General features: G+C 33.3%; 3 protein-coding genes across 4 annotated transcripts; 1 reads left to right on the top strand and 2 right to left on the bottom strand.

The window, feature by feature from the left end:
• Positions 1–15587: 15587 nt before the first annotated feature.
• Positions 15588–17291, bottom strand: LOC107609641 (uncharacterized). Its single transcript, XM_016311647.1, has 4 exons — positions 16493–17291; positions 16322–16397; positions 16044–16224; positions 15588–15932 (listed from the first exon to the last, which is right to left on the bottom strand). The coding sequence occupies exons 1-4, from the start codon at positions 17289–17291 to the stop codon at positions 15588–15590; spliced, it is 1401 nt and encodes a 466-aa protein (XP_016167133.1).
• A 15-nt stretch (positions 17292–17306) lies between these two features.
• Positions 17307–18914, bottom strand: LOC148577974 (uncharacterized). The gene is made up of 2 exons (XM_088502931.1): positions 18326–18914; positions 17307–17485 (listed from the first exon to the last, which is right to left on the bottom strand). Exons 1-2 carry the CDS (start codon positions 18912–18914, stop codon positions 17307–17309), a joined length of 768 nt encoding a protein of 255 aa, XP_088359057.1.
• A 1115-nt stretch (positions 18915–20029) lies between these two features.
• LOC107609648 (serine/threonine/tyrosine-protein kinase HT1) lies at positions 20030–25634 on the top strand. 2 transcript variants are annotated; one of them, XM_088501608.1, is made up of 3 exons: positions 20030–21010; positions 23775–24230; positions 25279–25634. In XM_088501608.1, exons 1-3 carry the CDS (start codon positions 20627–20629, stop codon positions 25528–25530), a joined length of 1092 nt encoding a protein of 363 aa, XP_088357734.1. In that variant the 5' UTR covers positions 20030–20626; the 3' UTR covers positions 25531–25634. The 2 variants fall into 2 exon arrangements, with proteins under 2 accessions (XP_088357734.1, XP_088357735.1); XM_088501609.1 differs by having other exon boundaries at positions 20779–21010; positions 23672–24230.
• Positions 25635–27321: the final 1687 nt, after the last annotated feature.

Raw genomic sequence — 27321 nt, 5'->3', positions numbered from 1 at the left:
AAAAAAGAGTGTGCTTAAGAACTGATGCGGGCGGAAATTGGCGAGTTAAGAATGATTATAAAATATGCGTTGCAAGTATAGTTCTCAACCAACCAGAAATCCGCTTATCAATTTAGAAGGGTGTCACAGAAATTAAAATTAAAATACTGGGAGTATGAATCCCAGATCGTCTCCCAACGAGTTGCAGAAAAGTGTGCTATTTCATTAATCAGATGTTTTCAAAAAGGTTTGAGTTGAATGGTAGAAAATTAAATTAGAGAATTTATATAAATTTAAATAAAAGCCTTGACTGGGAGTTGATTAGCTGGAAGCCCTATTCTTGTTGGGGTACTCTCAAGATTAATTGACAATTGAGGGTTATTATGTTTAGTTGTCCCTCACTAAGTAAGGGAAAGTTAGACATGTTGGAATGCTGTTTCTATCCACAAGTTCCAATTCGCTCTTGGGAGGATTGGTGTTAGTGACTAGAGAGCAATCCAACAATAAACCCAATTGCAATCTTTCTCTTGAGCATCCCAACTCAAGGGTTCCTTTCAATCAACAACCCATCAAGTTAGGGAACTACTTGCTCGTTGTAAATGTAAAATTCATAACATAAGAAAGGGAATTAAAGAAAGACATGATAAATAATGATTAAAAGATAAATTAAAATAAAAGTAATTCTTGTATTAATAAATGCTAAAATAATCCAATAGTAAAATTAAGTAAATTAAGGAACATGGAAGAGTAAGAGACAAGTAAAGAGAACGAACTAGAATGTCGAAGTCTTGATGAGGCAATAACTCTTCTCAATATCCCTATGTAAAAACAATGAAAAATAACAAATCCTAAAAACTATGAATGTGTAGAGAGAGAAAACCTAGCGGAGAGGAAAACTAGATCTAAAAACTTAAAGCTATGCGGAATGAATGTTGTTGTTAGTTTCTGCATGTTCTCTGGCTCTAGTCTGCTTTTCTGGACTGAAAACTGGGTCAAAATAAGGCCCGAAATCACCCCCAGCAATTCTGCAGATTATGCAGATCGTGCATGTCACGCGGACGCGTCATTCAGGCGGACGCGTCATTTGGCGTTTCGCTTTGCCACGCAGGCGCGTTGTCCACGCTTCCGCGTCACTTGTGCAGTTTCCAATTCGCTCGGCCGCGTCATCCATGCGGCCGCGTCATTGCGATTTCCTCTCTTCCGCGCGGTCGCGTCATCCATGCGGCCGCGTCGCTTCTCGCTGGTCATCTCCTCAATTTCTTGTGTTCCTTCCATTTTTTGCAAGCTTCCTTTCCAATCTCCAATTCATTCATGCCCTATAAAACCTGAAACACTTAACACACAGATCACGGCATCGAATGGAATAAAGGAGAAATAAAATACATAATTAAAAGTCTCTAGGAAGCAAGTTTTCAATCATGCAATAACTTTAGGAAGGAATTATAAATGCATGCTTATTTAATGAATAAGTGGGTAAAGATCATGATAAAACCACACAATTAAACACAATATAAACCATAAAATAATGGTTTATCAAGAACCCTGGACACCTTTAATTGGGGACTCTAGCAAAGCTGAGTCACAATCTGAAAAGGTTCACCCAGTTATGTGTCTGTGGCATTTATGTATCCGGTGGTAATACTGGAAAACAAAGTGCTTAGGGCCACGGCCAAGACTCATAAAGTAGATGTGTTCAAGAATCAACATACTAAACTAGGAGAATCAATAACACTATCTAAATTCTGAGTTCCGATAGATGCCAATCATTCTGAACTTCAAAGGATAAAGTGAGATGCCAAAACTGTTCAGAGGCAAAAAGCTACTAGTCCCGCTCATCTAATTGGAGCTAAGTTTCATTGATATTTTGGGATTTATAGTATATTCTCTTCTTTTTATCTTATTTGATTTTTAGTTGCTTGGGGACAAGCAACAATTTAAGTTTGGTGTTGTGATGAACGGATAATTTATACGCTTTTTGGCATTGTTTTTAGGTAGTTTTTAGTAGGATCTAGCTACTTTTTAGTATATTTTTATTAGTTTTCAAGCAAAATTCACATTTCTCGACTTTACTATGAGTTTGTGTATTTTTCTGAGATTTTAGGTATTTTTTGGCAGAAATTGAGGGTCCTGAGCAAAAATCTGATTCAGAGGCTGAAAAAGGACTGCAGATGCTGTTGGATTCTGACCTCCCTGCACTCGAAATGGATTTTTTAGAGCTATAGAAACCCAATTGGCATACTCTCAATTGCGTTGAAAAGTAGACATCTTGGGCTTTCCAGCAATATATAATAGTCCATATTTTTCCCGAGTTTTGACATAGCAAACTGGCATTTGAACGCCCACTTTCTACCCTATTCTGGCGTTAAACGCCAGAACTGGCATAAAAGCTGGAGTTAAACGCCCAAACTGGCACCAAAGCTGGCGTTTAACTCCAAGAAGAGTCTCTACACATGAAAGCTTCAATGCTCAGCCCAAGCACACACCAAGTGGGCCCGAAAGTGGATTTCTGCATCATTTACTCATTTCTGTTAACCCTAGCTACTAGTTTAGTATAAAAACTACTTTTAGAGATTTATTTTAGGTCTTTTTGACCATCCTTGATCAGTTTTATGCTATCATAGATCATATTGTACACGTTTGGAGGATGGCCTCACGGCCATGCCTGGACCTTCATCACTTATGTATTTTCAACGGTGGAGTTTCTACACCTCATAGATTAAGGTGTAGAGCTCTGCTGTTCCTCATGAATTAATGCAAAGTATTATTGTTTTTCTATTCAACTCAAGCTTATTCTTATTCTAAGATATTCATTCGCACACAAGAACATGATGAATGTGATGATTATGTGACACTCATCACCATTCTCACCTATGAACGCGTGCCTGACAAACACTTCCGTTCTACATGAAAACAAGCTTGAATGCATATCTCTTGGATTCCTGGTACATGCGTTTGATTGTCTTTCCTGACAACAGAGCTTTCAATTCCTTGAGATCAGAGTCTTCGTGGTAAAAGCTAGAATCAATTGGCAGCATTCTTGAGATCCGAAAAGTCTAAACCTTGTCTGTGGTATTCCGAGTAGGATTTGGGATGGGATGACTGTGACGAGCTTCAAACTCGCGAGTGTTGGGCATAGTGACAGACGCAAAAGGATTAATGGATCCTATTCCAACATGAGTGAAAACCGACAGATGATTAACCCTGCGGTGACAGCACAGATGGACCATTTTCACTGAGAGGACAGACGGTAGCCATTGACAATGGTGATCCCCCAACATACAGCTTGCCATGGAAAGGAGTATGAATGATTGAATGAAGACAGTAGGAAAGCAGAGATTCAGAAGCAACAAGCATCTCCATACGCTTATCTGAAACCCCACCAATGAATTACATAAGTGCTTCTATCTTATTTTCTGTTTTAATTATATTTTAATTATCAAAATCCCATAACCATTTGAATCCGCCTGACTGAGATTTACAAGATGACCATAGCTTGCTTCAAGCCAACAATCTCCGTGGGATCGACCCTTACTCACGTAAGGTTTATTACTTGGACGACCCAGTGCACTTGCTGGTTAGTTGTGCAGAGTTGTGAAAACAGTTGAGATTACGATCGTACGTACCAAGTTGTTGGTGCCGTTTCAGAGATCACAATTTCGTGCACCACATTTATAGACCGACAAGTGATATCACGAGCCAATAGGACAGGCATTCATCATATGCATCTCTTATGTGTTTGATTGTTGATTACTTGCAGTTTGCCTAAATGTATAATATGCCTACTTGCTTCCTGTTTTACTTGTTGTATATGTATACTACCTGTGTTTTACTTGCTTGCATTATCTTTGATTGTCTGGTGCTGAGGAGGTTAGGTAGGCAGTGGCGATGGGATCACACGGAGGTTAGGTTGGTGAAGGCTGTGGGACAGTGGTGACTAGTTTTAGTTAGAAATCTCCTAAGTTTAGATAACCCTGTATATTGTTTATGGTTTAAGTTATTTATTTATTTTTTTTGTTAAGCTTGAATATCCGTTTTTTATGTGAAGTTCTAGGATTGCCTTCGGTGTCCCGGAACCTTACATCTTACATATTGGGCACTGTTACCATATTAAGAACCTCTGGTTCTCATACCATATGCTGTTGTTATTTTTCAGATGCAGGTCATAACCCACCTTGGTGAGTTACTTGATGGTGACAGAGTGGAGGATCTTTATTCCATTTTGGAGTCTTTTGATTATTTTGATTAGTTCTCTCACTTTTGTATTTATAGTTGCCTTAAAGGCTTACTTTGAGAGAAATATTATATATGCTATTTTACTTTTCAAAAACTCTGTATTGTCTGCATATAACTAACTGGCTTAAACTCTGCAGGCTGTGGCTAGTACTTTATGACCATCCTACTTATATATCTATATGATTTCTTGATATATTGTATCTATATCTTGTGCTTCGATTCGTGTAGCTTCGTGTGGACGCTTTGCGCTTTTGAAACTCTATTTTTGAGCTTATATCTTCATAGGGCTTCTAGAATTATTATTCCTTTCTATATATATTTATGTATAAGCCTTAGGATTGTCGTGACCTCTGATTAACCTTTGTTTTATGGCATGAGGTAAGGCTTAGGGTAATTAGAGTGTTACATTTAGTGGTATCAGAGCCAGGTTCGTCCTCATGAGCCTGAGGGATATACCGATTGTGCTTCATTGTATACTCTGTGTCTTTTTCTTTCATGCTATTTAGGTTATCTATTTGATATTGCGTAGCATGCTTGTTTGTGAGTGCCTTTTTAGGATAATTGAAGCACTAGAATTTTGATATTGAGACTGATCACCTGGATATCGATTGTTTCGTGTAGACAGGAACCCTAATGGCTACTTGCGGACGAGGTCATACTCGTGCACGGGGAGGAACTGAGAATGACCGACCGGCTGATAACCATGCTTTTTTGTTCATAATTCAATCTTGTTTGTGTGCTGCTTTCAAGTTGAGTTTATTTGTCGCAATCATTATGTAATTTCGATTCATTTCTGAGTTAATTGTGTGACAATTGTTATATAATTTCGGTTCATTTCTGAGTGAATTAAGGTGCATTTGGACTCGTTGTCCTGCACAATTCAAAACTCTTTCTCCTCATCTTCTAGTGTTTCTTCTTCTTCTTCTTCTTCTTCTTCTTCTTCTTCTTCTTCTTCTTCTTCTTCTTTTATTTTCTCAAAATTCTTTTTGATTTACTCTCTTGAGAGGAATAAAATCAAGAAAAAGAGAAGAAAATATAAAAAAATATATTCATGACGTTGTCTGATCCAAAATTGATTTTAGATGTGCTTTTGTTCATGATTCAGTCTTGTTTGTATGCTTGTTTTCAAACTGAGTTTATGTGTCGCAATCATTATGGTAAATTTCGGTTCATTTCTGAGTTAATTATGTCGCAATTGTTATGTAATTTTGGTTCATTTTTGAGTTAATTGTGTCGCATTCATTATATGATTTTGGTTCATTTCTGAGTTAATTAAGGTGCATTTGGACTCATTGTCTTGTACAATTCAAAACTCTTCCTCCTCACCTTCTACTGCAATAACAGCAATAATAGCAGCAATAAAAGAATGTCGATGAAGAGAAAATATGTGAAGAAGAAGAAGCAAAAAAAAGAAGGAGAAGTAGAAGGAGAAGGAGTGCGAAAAAGAAAACGACGACGACGGTGATAACGTAACGCGTGAACGTAAATGACTTAGTTGGAAGAATGATGTGTGCGTGTGTAATAACGTATTTTTTAATAAAAAAGTTTTTTGTTGATGTTAGTTCTACTTCGTTGAATTTAGATGACAATATTATTTAAATAGATAACAAATCTATTTAATTATAAAATTGTAAATTATAAAGACTTAATTATAAAAGTATAAATATCAACATAATAATTAAGCTTTTGGGTAACATATCAAATAATAATAATAGTATTAGATTTTCATTAGTCGGCTAACAATTTTTAATTATAATATAGAAAAGTTTTCATGTGTGCCAGCTACTTTAGTGGTACTTTGGTGAACCAAATACGGATTCGGTGAGCAAAAAATTTTTTGTCCTGTTCTGCTATGTAAAATGGCAAAAAAATACATGAAATGACATGATAAAGACGACTGAGAGTAGTTCTTTTGCAAGGCATGTGTGGGTATACAATGGGAGCTGAGCCGGTGATAAATATGTGAAAACTTTGCTTTGCTGGATCTTCGACTTATTTTTACAAAAGTATTTTAAAACGTTCAAAAAACAACATGAACAAATAAGCTTCTTAACTTAATTATATAAGGCTAGCAAATAAAGAATGGTCAAACAAAATGCAAAAAACAATTCAAAAATTAGGAAAATTTGGAAGTTATGTGCTTGAGGCTCCGGTAGACTAATATAATCAGTCATATTGGAATTTTTTTTTAGTCTTGTATGCATAATTGTGAAAGGTGATACTGATTTTAGGGTTGACAATACATCAGATAAAATAGGAGTTAGATATTACTATAATTTTATTTATGAATTCATTTTTTTTTAAATTCAACCTTATATATTTGATTGCAAGTCGACAATCTTTTAATTTTAACCATACTCATATCTTAAAATTTTCAATCCTACCTTATTTGACTGGCCGACTTTATCTGCAGAAAAATTAAATTTTTTTAAAGTAAATATAAAATTCAATCATTTTTTATTTCATACATATTAATAAAATAAAAAATAAAATACTAAGTTTCAATTAAAATTAAAAACAATAAAATCTTAAAGAAATTTAACATAAAATTACAAATATATAGCATGATCATAAAGTTTTTAATAAATTAAAATAACACAAATAAAGATAAATTAGTTATTTATTTTAGGTTAACTTTATAAAAAAATAAACATACTAAATTAATAATTTAAATTATTAACTTAGTAGTTATTTTGAGTTTTTACAAAAAGAAGATTTTAATACCTATTTTCTTCACTATACATATAATTTTTAAATATATAGAGTAGGATAAGATATAACATAAATCTGTACTCGATCCTACCCGCAAATAAACCCGCACGATCTAAAAGTTTTAATACAAAGGGGCTGGATTTTAGACATATTTTTTAATTATTTTTTTATTATATTTTTTCATTTTGTAACAATAATTTAGACATAACATATAGTTATTAAGTTGATTTTTTAAAAAATTTATCGATATAGGAATATATTAATTTGAAAAATTATATACATTCATCTCGTATTACATATACACCTTAGAATTACATAAAAGTTCTCGTATTATTTTTTAATTTAACAATTATGGTTCCATAGTTTTTAGTCTCATAAAATAGTGTTGTCCAAAAATTATACAAAAACAATACACCAAAAATTGATCCATTATCCTTATACCCAAATTAAAGGCGTATCACACGCTAGTGAAAAGTGTCATGCTGGGTAAACTCTTTAGAAGTAGGGCTGGAAATTCATACCCTATCCGTGGGTACTTAATCCGATCCAATCTGTTTAGGTAGGGTAAGTTATCCAACCCGCTGCGGGTAGAATAGAGTTTCGGGTATTCTTACGGGTAGGATAGGGTACGGGTTTAGAGTGTACCCTATCCTATCCTACCTGCACCTCATATATAATATATATTTTTTATAAAAAATTAGGTATATAGTGAAAAAAGTAAGAATTGAGCCCACAACTTCTCTTATGTAATGACTTATAATAAGTGAATAACTATTAAAGTAATTAGTTAATTTAGTAATTTAGAGCATTAGTTTTTTATTTTTTATGTTATTAATATGTAAAAAATTCAAAATGATTGAATTTTATATTTACTTTAAAAAAATTTGATATTTTTACAGGTAGGGTAGAATAGGATTTAGAATTTTAGGGTGCAAATAAAGTTAGGGTTGAAAGATTTTCAACCTGCAGGTAGAATAGGATAAAATTTTAATAAAATTTTCAACCCACGAATACCCTACTGTATCCATTACCAGCCCTATTCAGAAGCTCCAAAAGTCACAAAAACAAATAGCAAAGGGGGTATAACACCCCAACAAGATTAACACATCACACTTCATCCATGACACCTCAACTTGAAGCTAAGAAGTGGTGTGCAACACTTCAATAGTCTTCTATTGTTTTTACTTCTTATTTTTATTTTTTTCTCATAAAATTTAAAAAATAAAAAATACTAAAAATAAAAATCAAAATAAAAACGCAAACCAAACGTAATTTAATTTCTTTAAAGTTCGTTATTGTATATAATGTTCACCGTGTGATTTAATTGTCAATAATAGAAGACGAAAATTGCATATGTAAAAGAAAAGAATAAAAGATACATGCTTTCAACTATATTAATTAAGTGTTGGATTGTCATAAATTCCATATTAAATTGGAATGAAATTAGAAAAAAATACAACTCCGTGATTTTTTATTTTAATTAGCAATTGTCATTTTTTACATAAATTTTTCGTTTATTCATATAGCTAGTGGTTCTCCCTTCTTTATTTTGGTCTTGTCATGAAATTTGTACAATAATATAAAGATTTTAACAATATAATATTTAAACTTAACTACTACTGCATAATTCATCACTTATTTTATTTAATTTTTTTCCTAAATTTGTATTCTATTTTGTCTATGTGGTCATGTTAAATAATTTGTATTATAATTATACTAAATAAAAATATTAATTATTAGGTGATAATATTATTTAGGGTTAAGTACGATTTCGGTCCCTAACATAGAGGCCAAAAATTTATTTCGTCTCCGGCCTTTTTTTCGCTACAAAATGATCTCAAAGGTTTCAGTTTGTTTTAAAATCGTCGTTTTTACCAAATTTTTTATTTTTATTACCAAATTACCCTTAATAAAAAGATTTAAAAAAATAAAAAAGAAAGAAAACACGTAAAGGGGAAAGAGGAAAGGGAAAACGCGAAGGGAGAAGGGTAGGGGGGTTCAGGAAGAAGAGGGGGAAGGGAAGGGGAGGGGTTCTCGCCGCCGCCGCCGCTGCTCTTTGCCACCGTCGCCGCTTCTCCTCATCGTTCGGTCCTCGTCATCTCCGCTGGATCTCACCGCCAGATCTCGCCGCTGTTCCTCTTCCTGGCTCGACGTCTACAGCATTAGATCTGCGAGGATGGACGTCGCGCGCCGTTCGTCGTTTCTGTTCCTCCTCCTTGCTCGGTCGCCGGTCGTCGCTGTTCTTCGCCGATTTCTGGTTTCTTTTGGTTTTTTCTGGTTTTTTCTGGTTCTGTTGCTTCTGCTTTTGATATCAATTCTTCTTGTTTTTGTTCTTTTGTGGTTGTTCTTTTGATTCCATTATCCTTTGTTTTTTCTGAGTTCTGAGTTTTGGGTATTTTTTGAATTTTGGATTATGAGATTCTGAGTTTTGATGATGATGATGATTTTCTGAATTCTGGGTTCTTGTTGTTCTTTTGTTATTGTTGTTCTTCTGCTTGTAGCTGCTTTTGTTGTTGTTGTTCTTTTGATTCCATTATTGTTCTTTGCTTTTGGTTATTGGTGTTGCTTCTGTTCTGCTTCTACTTCTATTCGGCTTCAACTTTTGGTTCAGCTTCTGCATTTGGTTGATTTGGGGGAAGAAGGGAGAAGGGTATTTTCGTCCAAAGGACGATTTTAAAACAAACTGAAACCTTCGGGACCATTTTGTAGCGAAAAAAAGTCAGAGACGAAATAAATTTTCAGTCTCTACGTTAGGAACCAAAATCGTACTTAACCTTATTATTTACAAACAACGTATGAATCATATTTTAAATTCACTGTATTTAACCAACATGAATCCATGCATTGATTAGTTTAGTCGTTCACTTAAATAAGTTTTGAGAATTTAAATTCTGGGAAAATATGAGGAGCCAATGGAATATTTATACAATGTGTACAATGGAGGTTTATTTAGGGAGTATTAGAGATATAATCATTAGTGTTACCTTTTCCCATCAGTTGAAGCTTTTAGGATGAGTGGTACCATGACTGGGTATTAGAGCTCTAGATCCGAAAGGTCAAGAGTTAGTTTAAACTTTTGGGAAGATGTTTATTATCGCTAGTACTCGAATGGTTATTCTAGATAGTATTGGAGGATGTTCATTTTGTAACTCAATAACCCATTGTACACATTGTACAAATAGTCCATTGTCTCCCTAGCGGGATCTTTTAAATTTCATTTTATTTATGTAGCAATTTATTGATCAATAACAAACTTTTAAATATAGTTATATTTAACCAAATATCAATTTGATACTAATTTTAACAAAAACCAAATAGACAAAATACAACTCATAAACATAAAAAGTAAAAAAAAAAAGGTTTAATTGTAAAGATTCATTGATTGTATTTATCCATATTACATTTATTTTAAATAAAGTACTTATAAATTCTACTAACTTATTTTACTCTTTCTTTTGTTTGTGAATATTCAAAATTTCTAACGGATTAATTATTTATTTTTTATGAAATATAACCTAATTTTATTTTTTTTAAATAACATAAATATAAGCAAAATTAACTATCCTAACATTATTTCTCATCATCTTTTAAATAAGTGAGCCTAATAATACAACATACACAAAAAAAAGTCAATCATTAAATCAATAATATGTATTTTATATATTTTTTTATATTAAGTCACATTTTTTTATATAGATATTCAACGACCATAATAATTAAAATCTGTTTATAATAATATAACAATATTTTTTTTATCATATACTAAATACATAATTTTTCTACACAATATCTAATTTTTGGTATATGAACAACATGATTAAACATTAATATGAGACACATTAAAAAAAAACAAAAATTGAATAAACAAGAAACTCCTAACACTACTACACTTCAGCCGAATCTATATGGTTGGGGTGGCTTTTCAAACTTACAAGAGGAGTGGAGGACAAATTGAGAATTTCAACTCAAAAAAAACTTGATAAAAAAAGAAACGGTTGTATAGTCTACAAGCACTCTAAATCTTTATGTTCATAGTATATTTATCAATAAATCTGACGGAATTTAATTTTGATATGGAACCATGAAATGTGTTAAACCGAGTTATGGAAAGGGAGGGTGCTGAACATGGATGTGGTGTCAGCCCCTAAAGGAAATCGGACCGTGCGACACTCATTGTGCAACACGGAGGGTCCGACTTGTTGCAAGGAACACGGAGGGTCCGTGTTGTTGCATGGTGGACACGCGGCGCTCATTCCTTGCTCCCCAGACGGTGGCCCACGTACCGAGTTGCTGGATGCAACAAATCTACCCCCACCATCCGAGTTTAACACATTCACCCTTCACTTTCAATACCCCAAAACTCCATTGCTATCTTCGTTTCTCTGTTGTTGGTGCATGGTGGAGAGCAAAGAAAAATGGCAAAAAGAAATAAAATTAAAGATGTTGATCGGCCTGAGCTTCACATTATGCACTATCTCAGTTTGCCAGATTATGTAAGTTTGTTTAAATTTTTTTTTTAACTTTTATAATTATAGTTATTATTGTTAAAAATTTAGTTGTTAATATTATTGTTAGTATCTGAGCTTAGAAATATAGATAGAATGAGTAGGATTCATTTTAATTTTTTTCTTTAATTTTTTCACTATTTTTGTATAAAAATTGTTACTGTTAGTTGGTTAAATATTATTATTGTTAGTGTGTTAACGATGATGATGCTATATATATTCTTGTTCTTGCAGTAGAAAAAAAGACACGCAATTTTTTTTTAGTTTATTTAATTTTTTTTTTAGAATTTTGGAAGAGAAATTAAAATATTAAAATATTTAAAAATTTACAGTAAAAACCGAATTGTTATTAATTTTTGGATTCAATTTGTTTTTTGAAATATTTTATAAAATTTTAATTATTTGTAATTGTTACGTTATTATTAAATGTTATTGTGACTAGAAGGAACAGTTGGACATAGTAATAAATAAGAACTGAATGATTATTAGTATTAATTTATAAAAGTGTGTTATTTTATTGTAGTTAATTGTAATTATCAATGTTAGAAAAGTTAAGTATTGTTGTTATTAGAAAATGAATTTAAGAAGATATTGGCGATAATTATTAATATTTTTAAAAATTTTGAAATATGTGTTTAAATTTATTTAAGTAATAGCTAATAGGTAATTATTAAAACAAATAATAATAATGTTATTATTTAGAGAAATTATTGATATCTCGTAAATAAAAAAAAAACAAAAACTATCTCTGATTTACTAATTTTATTGAGATTTGATTTGAAAAGTATGTATATCTATGTATTATCTATGTATTTGTATCTATTAGTTAATGTTATTAATAAATCATTTTGGAAGTAGTAATTATTTGTTTTAGTCAAATTAAGTCAAATAATTTATAAGAGATGTTTGGTTTCAAGTAATATTTGTTGTTTACTTAGTTGTGAAGATTTTGTTTATAAGTGTATGTAGTATAAAAATTATTGCTTTGCAGTAGTAAATTAGCAATAGTTTGTTAGTTGACTAATAACTTGTTATGTTTGTAGAAATTAAGAATGTTGACCTGTGACCATCCAATTCCGCCGGATCGGTACAACGATCGGGTGGAGGACCATTTACGAGTCACTGGATTCTATCATGCATCTCAAATTGGTGTCGTACAAAATCAGAAAGCACTCGTGAATGCTCTAATAGAACGGTGGCACTCAAATACACATACGTTTCACCTTCCAATTGGTGAGTGTGCCGTAACTCTTGAAGACTGCTCTAATTCTTGGTCTCCCGATGGATGGTCTTCCAGTTACTGGGATGACAATGAGTAGTTTCTTAGCGTTGGAGGCAGAATGTTTGCTTCAATTTGGCGTGGCACCGCGTAAGTCGGAGTGTAGAGGATGCTGCATCAAACTGACTTGGCTTCGGGAACTAAAAGAAAACATTCAGTTGACTGATGAATTAAGTATACAGAGGTATGTGAAGTGCCATATTATGTTGCACATCGAGACTATCTTGTTTGGGGATAAATCTGGAGCAGGTGTGCACTGGAAGTTTCTTCCCTTGCTTCGTGATTTTGCTAGTATTGGACACTATAGCTGGGGTTCGGCATGCCTAGCACACCTCTACAGGGGGTTATGCAGGGCATCTCGTTATAACTGTAAGGAAATAGATGGTCCAATAACATTTCTGCTCGGTTGGGCTTGGATCCGACTTCCATATCTATCCCCGCTCCCCAGAGAACCCCACAGTTTTCCACTAGCCAACAGGTAATGTTACGTTACAATCTACCCGTAGCATTATATTTAAAATTTAGTTTAGCTAATTGAATATATGATATTAGATGGCATAACTGGGAGCGTGGTGACCGAAGATATAGATATTTGAATCTAGCTCACTTTAGGAAGGCCTTTGATGAACTGCAGGAAGGCTAGGTGTGTTTTAATTAAAGATTTATGACTTTCGGGCATTTTTATGAGGCATTTTTATTGAATATGATATTCTGGGTTGTAATCATGAGTTTCCTTTATTTTTCCCAGTTTGTGTGGGTTGCATATGCTGTGGATCGCATGGATCCAAACATAATTCCTCCTGAGATCTATATGCAGTCGGTTGTGTGGTCCGCTACTGTTCCGTTGGTGTCATTTGAATGTATCGAGTGGCATGCTACCGATAGGTATAGGCGACAGTTCGGTTTAGTTCAGGGAGTACCTCAGCAGGAGCAGAATCTGGAAAAGGCGCATGGAAAAGTCCTGACTGGTCCTAAGAATCTTAACTGGGCCACAACACCGAGTCATTCAAAATGGGTTATGCATTGGACAAACAGGTATCACTACGTTCTTTCTGAGCTTCCCATGCCTTCACAACATCCACTGGAAACTTATATGTAATGGTACCGGTCAAAATATGGGGACCACTTGAACTTGTCGAATCTTGTGGGTCAAGATAGTGATGAGGATAATCAGGATATGGATGAGGGTAATCAGGATATGGATGATGGTGGTGAGGATATGGATGAGGATAGTCAGGATGCGGATAATGACAATGAGGAACTAGAGCCACAATCGGTGCCACCTCCCACTTCGAATCCACTTCCGCAAGAACAACCTCAGTTCTCAAGTCAGTATGTACCTCAGACACAGTTCTCCCCGTCATTTCCAACGCCTCAACAGTATTGGGGTATGTCACAGTTTGAACCCGTAGAAGGAGGTTCTTTTAGCCAATTGCTTGAGTTCATGGCTGGAGATGCAGGACAACCATAATATGGCAACCAGCCTGAGTTCTTGGCAGGTAGGTATTCATTGGATGCGAGGCTCCCGTGCCATACCTCATCGGTCGCTTCCGGAGGGTTTGTATCTGTTGACTCTAGTAGAAGTGTAGGTGGACGCGGAGTTCTTAATAGTCAAAATCCTAACTGTGTCGACATGGGACCACTACAAGAAGATGCTAACCCAGTTGAGCAAGATATTAATGCGTATCTAGTAGATGACCCGGATGACGTGGACGATGATGATGATGACGAAATAGAGGAGTCCGATGAGGATGAGAAATCCCGAAATGATGGTATTATGCTTCGTATTTTCCTTTACATGTTTGATTTGCTATTCATTTTGTGTTCATAAATGGTATCCATGTTGGTTTGACTGCCTAATGACATGATATTTAATTGTTTTTATTATTTTTTATACAGGCCGGTCACAAACTCCGGATGACAAAGGCAAAGGTTACAATCTGAGGATTGATCCACCGCGTCGTAGCACTAACCGATACACGCCATCTGTGTTCAAAAAGGCCGCAAAAAATGCAAGAACTTCGTGAATGATGTAAAGTGGGCAATGAGAAAGTAGTTGTGGTGTAATATTCTTATTTATGCTTTAAAAAATATGGACAATGCTTAGAGTTCTTGTTTATGCTTAGAGTATTTATGTTTTAATAATGATCTGGACTATGGTTTATATAGGGTATTTATGTATTAATAATTTGGACTTATGAACTATGTGTTAGTAGATGGTTTGTTTAGGGAATTTATGTATTTATGAAGTTATTGCAGGGATTAAATATTTGGACTATGTATTAATTGATGTCATACTATAAAATGCTACAGATGGAGAGTAATGTATAGAACAAGTTACTTAAGTCATACTTGCTTTTCATTTGTGGTGTCAACAAAAATAAATAAAAAATAATAATTTTTGCATTTTCAGCCTATCAAAAATTGAAAATAAACCATAAATATTCCGGTTTATTTTCATTTAAATGGGCTAAAAAAAATCATGTAAATTTCATTTTTACAGTTGCAACATGCAAAAACGCAACTAAATGTCTAAACTTGTAAAATTTTTGTAATCTAATTTATTTGGATAAATATTTTTTTTAAATTAAAAAATCCATAAAATTTTACCATTAGAACCAAAATAAAATGACAGTTTGGTCTTCACTTAAGGGGGAAAAATATAAGATGAATTAAGTTTTGAAATTGCACATTAAAGGGGCTAATTTATTTCACATTTTTCTTAATTGAAGATTAGAAACTAAGTCCAACAGAAGGAGAGTAATGCTACAGAACAAGTTACTTAAGTCATACTTGCTTAACTCAGATGGACAACTAATGACAAACCATATATTGCCACATATATAATGTCATCTCAGAAAATGAATCTACTAATGATCTTAGTTGGCATTTGTACCACCCTGCTGACGGCATCTGCCACGACTGTGTCCCTCAGCTCCACATATCGTACATCGCCTAGGCCGACGTAACATTCGCGTGTCCATCTCATTCAAGAAGCGCGTCATTTTTGGCCGACCTTTTCCGACGCGTCTCAAGAACGGATTTGGGATGAACCGAGGTCCGTTGTAAACAGGCCATGTAGTGGGGTTACCTAGTGGCCTAAACCTTGCTCGGTACACCGGCCTGACTTGGTCCATCTTATACACATCATGAACATACACTTGCCAATCCAGTCGCTGGTTGGCACAACATGCAAACACATGTCGACAGGAGATCCGGTCCACCTGAAACTCACCACAGTCACATCGAAGGACACGTAGGTCCACTGCAAACTCCAGTCAACTTGGCATCTCACGCACCTCAAATACCTCATTCTGCCGGTCAAAGCAACTAACCTGAATATTTCCTGATGCAAGTTGGTTTGCATGCAACTTCGATGTCACGACATCAGAAAACACATGGCCCGCATTAATCCGGGCTTCCGCTTCCGCTCTTTTTCGGGTAACAACTCGTTCAACCTGTAGAATGTTGCCTTCACAAGGGCAGTCACGGGGAGATTGCGTGCGCCCTTCAAGACTGAATTGATGCATTCCACAAGATTTGTCGTTATATGACCCCATCGATATCCACCATCAAATGCCAACGCGTACTATTCCCGGGGATTCGGTTTAACCAGTCAGTGTAGGCTTCCCCCCGTTCTCGTAAACGTTGGTAACGCACCTCGTACTCCCGCACCGTCCTCGAATATCCTGCAGGATATAAAGAAATATTTAAAACAATAGCGGTGAAGACACGAATTGAATGGAAATCTGATACTAAATTAGTTAACTATTCTGAGTGTTACCTATGTTGACGACCAGTTTCTGCAAGTACGGCGCCTTAAATTTTCTCAGAAAATTCGACTCTATATGCCTGATGCAAAACATATGAAAGGCTCTCGGAGGTGACCAAGCCCCATTACTCCTTTCCACAGCTGCATTTATGGATTCGTGACGGTCGGATATCAGTCCCACACCATCCTGAGTGACAACATGCTGACGAAGGTTACTCAGAAAAAAGTGCCACGCATCTGAAGTCTCTCCCTCCACAATTGCAAACGCAATTGGTACGATATTGTTGTTACCATCCTGTGACATCGCCACTAGTAGACAACCCTTGTACTTTCCGTACAAGTGAGTCCCATCCACCTGGACAACTGGCTTACAATGTCTGAAAGCTCTAATGCAGGGGTAATAACTCCAAAAGACACGATGCAATACCCGAATATCAGTCACCAAGTCATCGCCTTGGTATGCAGGCATAGTCTCAAAATGAACAACAGCCGACGGCTCCTTGTGACACATTGCCTCAAACCATATAGGCAACGCTTCGTACGATGCCTCCCAACCTCCAAATATTTTTTCAACTGCCTTTTGTTTAGCCAACCATGTTTTCCGATAACTAACAGTGTAGTTGAACTTCGATTGCGCCTCTGCTATAACTGATTTTACCTTTAAGGCGGGGTCAGCCTCAACCAACGGCTTAATTGCTTCTGCAATCGTGGTCGAATCCAGCTTTGAATGATCCTGAGAAATTGTGGCTCTGGTACATGTGTGACTGCCATTATACCTCCTTATAACCCAACAGTACTTTCGGCTGATCATGCTAACCCGGATAAGTCAATCACACCCAGACCCATACTGTGTACACTTCGCATAAAATGTCAACGGCTCAGACTCATACACCCGGTAATCTACGTTTCTTTGTATGGTATACTCTTTTATCGCTTTAATAACAGCTTCCCTGGAACTGAATTCCATCCCAACGGCAAATTCACCATCTGCAAGAAAAGGAATTTCTGCCACCAGAACAGCCATGCAACCAAATTAGAAAACACAAATATTTAAACATTCGAATATAAAGGTAACACAACTTTTTACTGCATCAATTATAATAAATCCCTACAAACTATTTATATTTAAATAATTTACTAACAAATACTTATTTGTATTCAACTAATCTACTAACAGATAATAATTTTAATTTAACTAATTTAGTAGTTATATTTAATGAATTTACTAATAAATTTCTATTTATATTGACTTAATTTTAATTTAACTGTATTTAACCAATTTCACAAATTTTAATTTAACTCACTTACTTATATTGACTTAATAACTTCCAACGTAACCAATTTTAAGTAAACTAAGTTACTAGTTATATTTACTTAATCTACCAATAAATTCCTATTTAAATTGACTTTATTTTAATTTAAATAAATTTAACCAATTTAACAAATTCTAATTTAAGTAACTTACTTATATTGACTTAATAACTTTCAACTTAACCAATTTTAATTAAACTAATATACTAATAATATTTAGTTAATCTACCAACAAATTCTTATTTATATTGACTTAATTTTAATTTTACTAAATTTAACCAACTTAACGAATTTTAATTTAACTAATTTACTTATATTTACTTAATAAAATCCAGTTTAAACCAATTCTATTTTTATTGATTTACTAATAAATTTCAATTTATAATTACTTAATTTACTGAATTAACTGATAAATATTAACGGATATTTAACTAATTTACTACTTAACCAATACGTTCTAATTTATATTCAAGTAAATCAATATAAATTAATAAAAAATTCTAATCTTTCGTATAAATACCGAGAATTACGTACCTGCATTGGTATAATCCGGAAACTCCGGAACATGCATGGCTTCCAAATCCAATACTCGCATGAATGATGGCTCCTCAAACGGCACATCGTTTGCCAGTGCAGTTGCCACATTAGACACATCCGGAGCCATAGCTCCGTCACCTTGAACCTCATCTCCATCTGAACCAACAACTTCGTAGTTGCTTTCGAACTCTTCTTCACTGTCACTATTGTAATCCTCCCATAGAATATTCCGATCGGCCTCAGATTGCTCAAACTCAACATACAACTCGAAGAACAAGAGTTGACTCCGATGTTCAATATACATGGAAAACATATCTTGCATGCTCGCTTCGTCCGTTACATATTTGGTTTGAAACTGGACGAATCCACCAAACACTTGAATAGGATTTCTATATAGAATACATGATATCCTTCTTACCCTCTCAGAATGAATCTTCTCACAGATCACACCTTTGAGCTCCTCAAATGAGATTGTAAAAGGAATCACCAAATCTAACGGATTTTCACAAACAAATGTTACTCCTTCAGATGTTTGTAACAAAATCTGACCAAAATAATACACCTTCAATAACACTCTATCACTCATTTCTCTCAATCACATTAACAAACTGATAAACTTGAGTTTTGGATTTTTTGCTCCTTTACTAAACAAGGACCGAAATAGAGAAAGTAAAAACCAGGAGGACCGTTGAAGAAGGAGACGAAGAAGATGAGAGAGTTGTTGTTCTGATCCACTTTTCACCAACTTTTATTTAAACTCCCAACCAAATCGGACCATGCGATTACCTTTTCTTAATTCAAAAAAATATTTAAAAATTGCATGTCAGACCCTCCGATTTCATAGCACAAAAAAAAAAAAAAATACACTACAAGCAACTCGGATGGTACGATTTTCATCAACCAGATTTTCATCTTCTCTTCCTCCTCAAATCGGACCAACCGATTTGCTTGTCAAAATTTGAACTTCAAACAAATATTTAAAATTTGCATGTCGGACCCTCCGATTTCATAGCACAACACAAAAAAAAAAAAAACAACACTACAAGCAACTCGGATGGTACAATTTCTATCAGCCAGATTTTCATCATCTCTTCCTCCTCAAATCGGACCAACCGATTTGCTTGTCAAAATTTGAAGTTCAAACAACTCGCACCATCCGAGTTGTTGGATCTGACATTAACAAAAAAGCTGCGCCACATATCTGTATTGCGCTTTCATGACTCCATATCCAGATATAACACACACAAAGCCTCCATATCAATAAAAATGAGCCCAAATCTGAACCTTACATTTTCTTTAATATTATATCTCAATGGTAGTCACAACTGAAATTTTAGACTTTAAAAAATGTACATGGCATATCTGAAATTCTTCCTATAATATATAGCCAATATTTCATAAAAGTAGTAGTGCAAAATATAGTAGATCTAAGCACATACAAATTATACCAATTCATCAATTATATATGTGCGCAAGGGTGCCAGAACGTGATTTGTTATTTTAACTGGACGGTAAAAATGATTACCCTTGTGAAATTTGTTACACTAATAATAATTGATTGATTGATGTTGGTGATTCTACTCCCCGCAGTGGTATGAAATAACATGAAAATAAGGATGGGGTTTGAAGCTTGACTTGAAAGTGGAACGAAAAAAGGAAAGAAAAAAGGTTAGGATATGAGAGGGGTCACAATCAAGGAAGACCCAGCTTGTCTCCTCACAACTATAACTCAGCACGTTAAGAGAGAGAAAGAGGGAGAGAGGGGGCGAGCCTATATACACAAACAACACAGTAGTCTCTCGCTTCTGCGACTGCACACTCAGACACACTTGAGACATCAGCCACCTCTCTTCCCTCCATTATTCCCTTTCTTTATTTCACTCCTCACCACACGTCTCATTCTTCTCCTCCTATATATTTATAATAATTCACCTCGTCTTAACTCCCCCCCCCCTTTCCTCCCCTTTTCACAACCCTCATTTTTTTCCCTGATTCCTACCTTGCTCCATATTCTTTTCTCCTTTTTTATTTTTTTCATTTCCTTTGATTTTAATTTAAGATTCCATTCTTTTCAACAACAGAAAAAAAAAAAAACTAAATTTGTTCTCTTCTCTTTGGTAGCCGTGGATGCAGGAAAAAATTAGAATACACAATTAATAAATATACCTAAGAGTAAGAGAACAACGACGGCGTCGGTTCGTTCCTAAGATAATCTTGAAAGAAAAATGTAGTGTGCATTTTGGCGAGGGTTGAAGAAATTGATGATTGTGAGAGTGAGAGGGATCATAGGTAGCGGCGATGGCGATGAAGAACTTGTACTGGTTGAAGGAAATGTCGAACAACGTGAAGTCAGGAGGGAGAGGGAGAGGAGGGAGGAGGCTTTCGCTGGGAGAATACAGAAGAGCGGTGTCATGGTCGAAGTACATAGTGTCGTCCGGTGCCGCCATTAAAGGAGAGGGAGAAGAGGAATGGAGTGCTGATCTGTCACAGCTGTTCATAGGTTCGAAATTCGCTTCTGGAAGGCACAGCAGGATATACAGAGGGATATACAAGCACATCGATGTTGCCATCAAGCTTGTGAGCCAGCCTGAGGAGGATGAGGAATTGGCTGCTCAGCTTGAGAACCACTTCACTTCTGAGGTTGCGCTTCTCTTTCGCTTGCACCATCCTAATATCATTACTGTAAGCTCTTTGTCTCTCTCTCAACTCAAATACAATGGATTCCACTAAATTCTTAAATATTATTTGATAATTATTTATTCTATTAGATTTTTATTTTTTTTTATTATTTTATGATGATACAATAATATAAAAAATGACTGTTTTTTTTTTTGAAAAAATAAAATATGTACATAAAAAATAATTTAAAAATCAATAATTATATATATATATATATATATATATATATATATATATATATGTTTATAAATAGATATGTAGTAAAATATATTTAAAATACTCCAAAAGCATAGCAACAGGAGTGTATTCTTCGGTTTCTAACTGCAATAGCAACTTTAGATTACTTTAGAGTTTTAAATATGATATGTAAAAGAAGTGGATTTTTTTTTAAATTTTATTTTGTATTAAAAATGATTGATAAAATAAAATTACTCTTAATAAGGAGATGATTTTATTTTGATGAAAAATTAATTAAATTTTATTGTTTTGTATAAAATTTAAATTAAATTAAAATTATTAAAGTGACCAATTTAATATTTAATTTTAATTTATTATTTATGATATTTTTTTTTTTACCAAAGATAGGAGACTCGAACCCGCAACCTCTTAATTGAGTATAGGGAGACTATGCTAGATATGTGACTCGAACCCACAACCTCTTAATTAAGTATGAGGAGTCTATACCATTTGAATTATAACTCATCGACTTATTATTTATGATATATAATCTTATAAATAATGATATGACATGTGGGATTCAAAACAAAATTAAACTGAAACCAAACCTAAGTACGAAGATGTTATAAGATACAATTTTTTTTCGTATATATAAAAATATTGTTGACTATTGGTTTTCATTTATATCGTGTATTTAATTATAAAAAATATTATTTATATACTAAAATTAAGGTGAATACTATCTTATTTTCTCTAAAATAATATGTAAATTATCTTTTTTAATGTGTTACATTTTAATTTGATGTTTATTTTAATATATTTGTTATATATTTATTAAAATATTAATTTAAAAATTTTCTTATATTAACTAAATTCTAAACTAAAATATTGATGTGATAAATTAAAAAAAAATATAAATTAGTGTCACTGTGAAAATTTTCAATTTGAAAAGTTTACCATGTCAAATAAATTTTTAAATTTGGAAATTTATTCTGTACAATTTGGTTTCGAATTATATGAAAAAAAGGAAAGAAATTGAAACACTTTATATCTTGTTTTTTAAAAATTAATGTAGCTAGTTTGCAATTATTTTTAATGAAAGTCTGGATTTTTATTTAATTTTTGTTAGAAATCAGAGATTTTTTGTGAAAAATAAAAGAGTAATATATAACATTATTTTTTAAATATTTTGTTAAATTTTCAGCAAATTTTAATGATCCAAAATTAATTTTTTATTTTTTATTTTATTAGATAAATTAGTCATCCAACAAATTTTACTAAAAATTTAAAATAAATAAATATTTATTAAAATATAACACATCAGAGAGAATAATTTATATGTTATTTTAAAAAGAGTAGAATAATATTTACTTAAAATTAATCATCAATAAATTTGTATATAAATAGTTAAATATATATGTAGTTTAATTTATTTTTAATATATATTTAAATTTTAAGATGTATTTTATATTTTAAAATATATTTTATATTAATGGTGAATTTTAGTGACGGATTAGCATAGTCGATTTAAGTATGGTAGTAGTGTAGTACTTTGGAATTTGGATAAAGCAAGTTATAAGCAGGAAAAGGAGTTGCATTGTAGAGTATACTTGAATTTACTGATGATAGAAAAAGGGATGCGAGAATCACGGGCTTAAGCTATTTACCATCAATTCCTAACGTGTACCTGTCATTAGCAATTAGTCAATTACATGTGTGGAACTTAGCAAAAGTGTCGAGATTCGACCATGGTTAGTTGGTTTACTACTCTATCTTCCTATTCATAGGCATAAATTATGATGTAGCATTTCCCTTGTCTTTAATTGTTCATTGGCCTTTGGTTTAGAGCGGTGTAATATATACATTTGCATAATGATACATAAACTTGGTCTTGGTGTTAAAGGATAGGGGTGTTTTAAAACCTATTCGGACCGAACAAAATCGACTAATCGAATAAAAAAAATTAAAAACCGAATAAATTGATAATTAAAAAAACCGTAAAGAAAGATATTAGTAAAGCAGATGATTTTTTTTTTTTAAATCGAACCAAACTGCACCGCGAACAATCCTGTTAAAGGATATATGGACACCACTTTTTTCAAAAAGAAAGATGTGTAAATTAGGACCCACACATATGTTAATATGCATTCTTATACCATATTTCTCCTCACATAGTAGTAGGCTGATAGCCATATCAAAAACTGGGTTTGAATATCATATTCACATACCAACTATGTTATCTTTTGTCAATACACATCTTAATTAATTGAAGATTGAAGAACTGATTAAAGAGAAGTTTATATTTTATCTTAATGAAATGGAGTATGAATTGGTATGGGATCTCACACCCATTTGCACACACATGAAATTTTCCTATATTATTTTTGTTGTCCCGAGCAAGTTCATTGTTGTTAGTGGGAGAATTCATAAAATTTGACAATGCAGTATTTTGGCCTTATAATATGACTGCTATTGGTATGCAAATAGGAAGGTCATGAGGCTAGGGACTCAATTGTGTATAAGGATGAGACTACAAACTTTTCAAGTAGTTGCAACTGCTCAATTGACTTATTATGTATTGTTCCTACAGTTTGTAGGAGCTTGCAAGAAGCCCCCTGTATTTTGCATAATCACAGAATACTTAGCTGGTGGCTCATTGAGAAGCTTCCTTCAAAGGCAAGGACCACATTCACTCCCTCTAGAACTTGTTCTAAAGCTAGCCTTAGACATTGCCAAGGGTATGCAATACCTTCACTCTCAGGGCATACTCCACAGGGATCTCAAATCAGAGAATCTTCTCTTGGGTGAAGACATGTGTGTTAAAGTAGCAGACTTTGGGATCTCATGCTTAGAATCCCAGATTGGTAGTGCTAAAGGGTTCACTGGAACTTACCGTTGGATGGCGCCAGAAATGATCAAGGAGAAGCACCATACCAAGAAAGTAGATGTTTACAGTTTCGCCATTGTTCTTTGGGAGCTTCTAACAGGACTAACACCCTTTGAGAATATGACACCAGAACAGGCAGCATTTGCAGTGACTCACAAGGTAATTAATTAATGCTTTGAAATTTAATTATATGCTAACCATGTGGAGCATGTTATTAATGGTCATAGCAAACTAGCATTTGCATGGATATGTCAGATGATTACTTCACATACCTGCCTTAAATAAATACGTGAGCTTGTTATATGAAATTTCGGGCATGCGTAGATTAGTAAACATGCCAAATATGCATAGTGACTTTGCCAGACCAATGTGAAAACATTGCCATTAAGTTGGATCAAGCATTTAGAAGTATAATAGCATGAACTGAGATGTTAGGCTTACGAAATTGTAAGAATAACATTTGTCAAATAAAATTTAAACCTAAAACATCATGGAATAATGTTGTTATAATGAGTAGACCATTCTTAGTGAGTGATTAGTTATATAATTACCTACCCTAATCTATGGTGGCTAATGTACCCCGTGCCCTTCTCAAATGTGAGGGCGTTAGGCAAATATCATTCATTATCCTCTATCATAATCATAATCAGTATATACGTGATCTTTAACAGAGCATGTGATATCCTTGGTTACCAGTGCAAGACACCTCATCAAAAATATAATCTTTCTATATATATATATGGTTCGCATGACATCCACATGATCCTTATGCTTTTGACAACATTCAAGATTCTCTATATCTGCTGCCCATATTCGTCAAAGTCAATCATTTCTGCCACCACTCCCTTCTCTGTTCTCTCCCACATGCCCACTGCCCAGAATATATATCACAAGTTATAGATGCAATGAAAGAGAGAGAAGAGAAGCGCTACAATAATATCCTACAATATAGTTTCCAGTATAATATAATATAATATAATCAACAGAAGTGCTAGATAGTAAACAAAGTATAATTAGAAAATGATCAGAAATTGTGGTTCATAATTATGAGTGTTGAAAAGAACAAACAACAGTTAGACTAATAACTTCTTGGTTTAAATATAATGTCATCTCATTTATTACATATGTTAATGTTGCAAGCTCTATCTCTATCTCCTTTCTATTTGAAATTCACTATTGTGTTGTTGAATCGTGTGATTTTGTGCAGAATGCAAGGCCTCCATTACCATGTGATTGTCCATGGGCATTTAGTAATCTAATAAACAAATGCTGGTCAAGCAATCCAAAAAAACGACCACACTTTGATGAGATAGTCACTATTTTGGAGAGCTACATAGAATCACTGGAAAAAGATCCTGAATTTTTCACCAATTACAAACCACGTCGTCCACGTAATCTGATTCTCAAATGCTTACCAAAGTGTAACTGTCCCCATGTATCCTCTTCTTCCAAATCTTAGGATCCTTCTTTCCAATATTGCATGTGTCACGTAATCAAATCTTCTTATACACAATCCCAAGAACCAAAACTATTTCCAATAATTAATGGATGCAATTATTCTCCTCTCTTTCCGATCTGTCTATGCACCTTTGTTTTTTAAGAACATTAGTGGTGTCAAATTTGATGATTATATAGAGAGTACGGAATTTACACAGTTGTCGTTAGCACTACTTAATGGAGAAAGGAAAAAGAAAAAGAAAAAAAAGCTTGTGCGAAAAAATAATTAAGATTTAAGAGAAATGTTACCGTTTGAGAATTATTAGAATTTATTATTTTTTATTATTATTTAATTATCAATTTAATTTTTTTAATATAATTATTTTAATTTAATAATTTAATAATATATTTTATTTTATACTTTTAAATATTAATGACTAATTAATGATAAAAAATAATAACTTCTAGTGACCTTCTAGCATTCTACAATAATTATTGGTGATAGCCATGCTAAGAAAGCAACAAGAAAAGTTGTAAATAATTGCTTGCCCTAAACATAGATAATGCTCTATATGTTTGTCCTAAGGCAAATTAAACAGAAATAATTGTGCAGTAGAAGAGAGCTACTACAAATTGACCCAATCTTAACAAAAACAATTTTTAATTTAGATTGTGTATAAATACGTGTTTCTCTAATTTTTGATAGCGCAAACAGTTTTTTTCTCTCGATTAAAATCGTAACATTTAAAATTTAAACAAAGATCAAAATCTCTTAAAATCATTGTGAAAAGTGAAGGAAGTTGCGAAGCTGAATTCGAAAAAAATTATAAGAAAATAAAATAAAAAGATGATGAAGAAGATGTAGCAAAAGATGAGAAGAAAAAGAGTTTTGAATTATGGAGAACTTATCAACACACATACATAAAAAATTCTTAAATAATACACTTCAATATCTTCGTGTTACACCGAAATTTACTACAAATACAGAAAAATGTTTCTTCTTACACTTAAATATCTTCGTGTTACATCGAAATTTACTACAAATACAGAAAAATGTTTCTTTCTTTCTTTTAGTTGAATGAATGTAAGTTCATCCTCTTCTAAGTAATTTTGCAGTATTATATGTTTCTTCTTTTTCTTTATTAGATTTTTTTTTGTTTTTATTATTGTTAAGATAGTAAAATAAGAAGAAACTTGAGAAGGTAAAACAAAAAGGAAAAGATGAATAAGAAAAAAGAAGAAGAAAATAGCGATGATGATGAAAAAAAAGAAGCAGTAGAAGATGAAGAGGAGGAAGAAGAATAGTTTTGAATTATACAGAACTTATCAGTACAAAAACACCGAAAGTTCTTATACAATACACTCAAATATCTTCGTGTTACATCGAACAGAAAAAAATGTTTCCTCTAATGTTGTATTTTCTTCTTCTTGTTTTTCTTATTTCTTTCTTTCTTTTAGTTGAATGAATGTAAGTTCATCATTTTTCAAATAATTTTGTCGTATTGTGTGTTTCTTCTTCTTCTTTGTTTGATTTTTTTTGTTTTTATTCTTGTTAAGAGAGTAAAACAATAAGAAACTTGAGAAGATAAAACAAGAAAAAAAATGAATAAGAAAAAAAGAAGAAGAAGAAGCAGCAGAAGATGAGGAGGAAGGAGAATAAGAGTTTTGAATTATGCAGACTTATCAGCACATATACACCGAAAATTCTTAAACAATACACTTAAATATCTTTATGTTACACCGAAATTTGCTGCAAATATAGAAAAATATTTTCTTTAATGCAAAACTCTTACATTTCATTCAATCCAAACCA

The sequence above is a fragment of the Arachis ipaensis genome, chromosome B1, assembly GCF_059453495.1.
Source record: "Arachis ipaensis isolate K30076 ecotype BB chromosome B1, ASM5945349v1, whole genome shotgun sequence".
Taxonomy (NCBI): Eukaryota; Viridiplantae; Streptophyta; class Magnoliopsida; order Fabales; family Fabaceae; genus Arachis; species Arachis ipaensis.
Note: the sequence above shows the minus strand (reverse complement) of the source record. Positions and strands in the feature narration are given on the sequence as shown.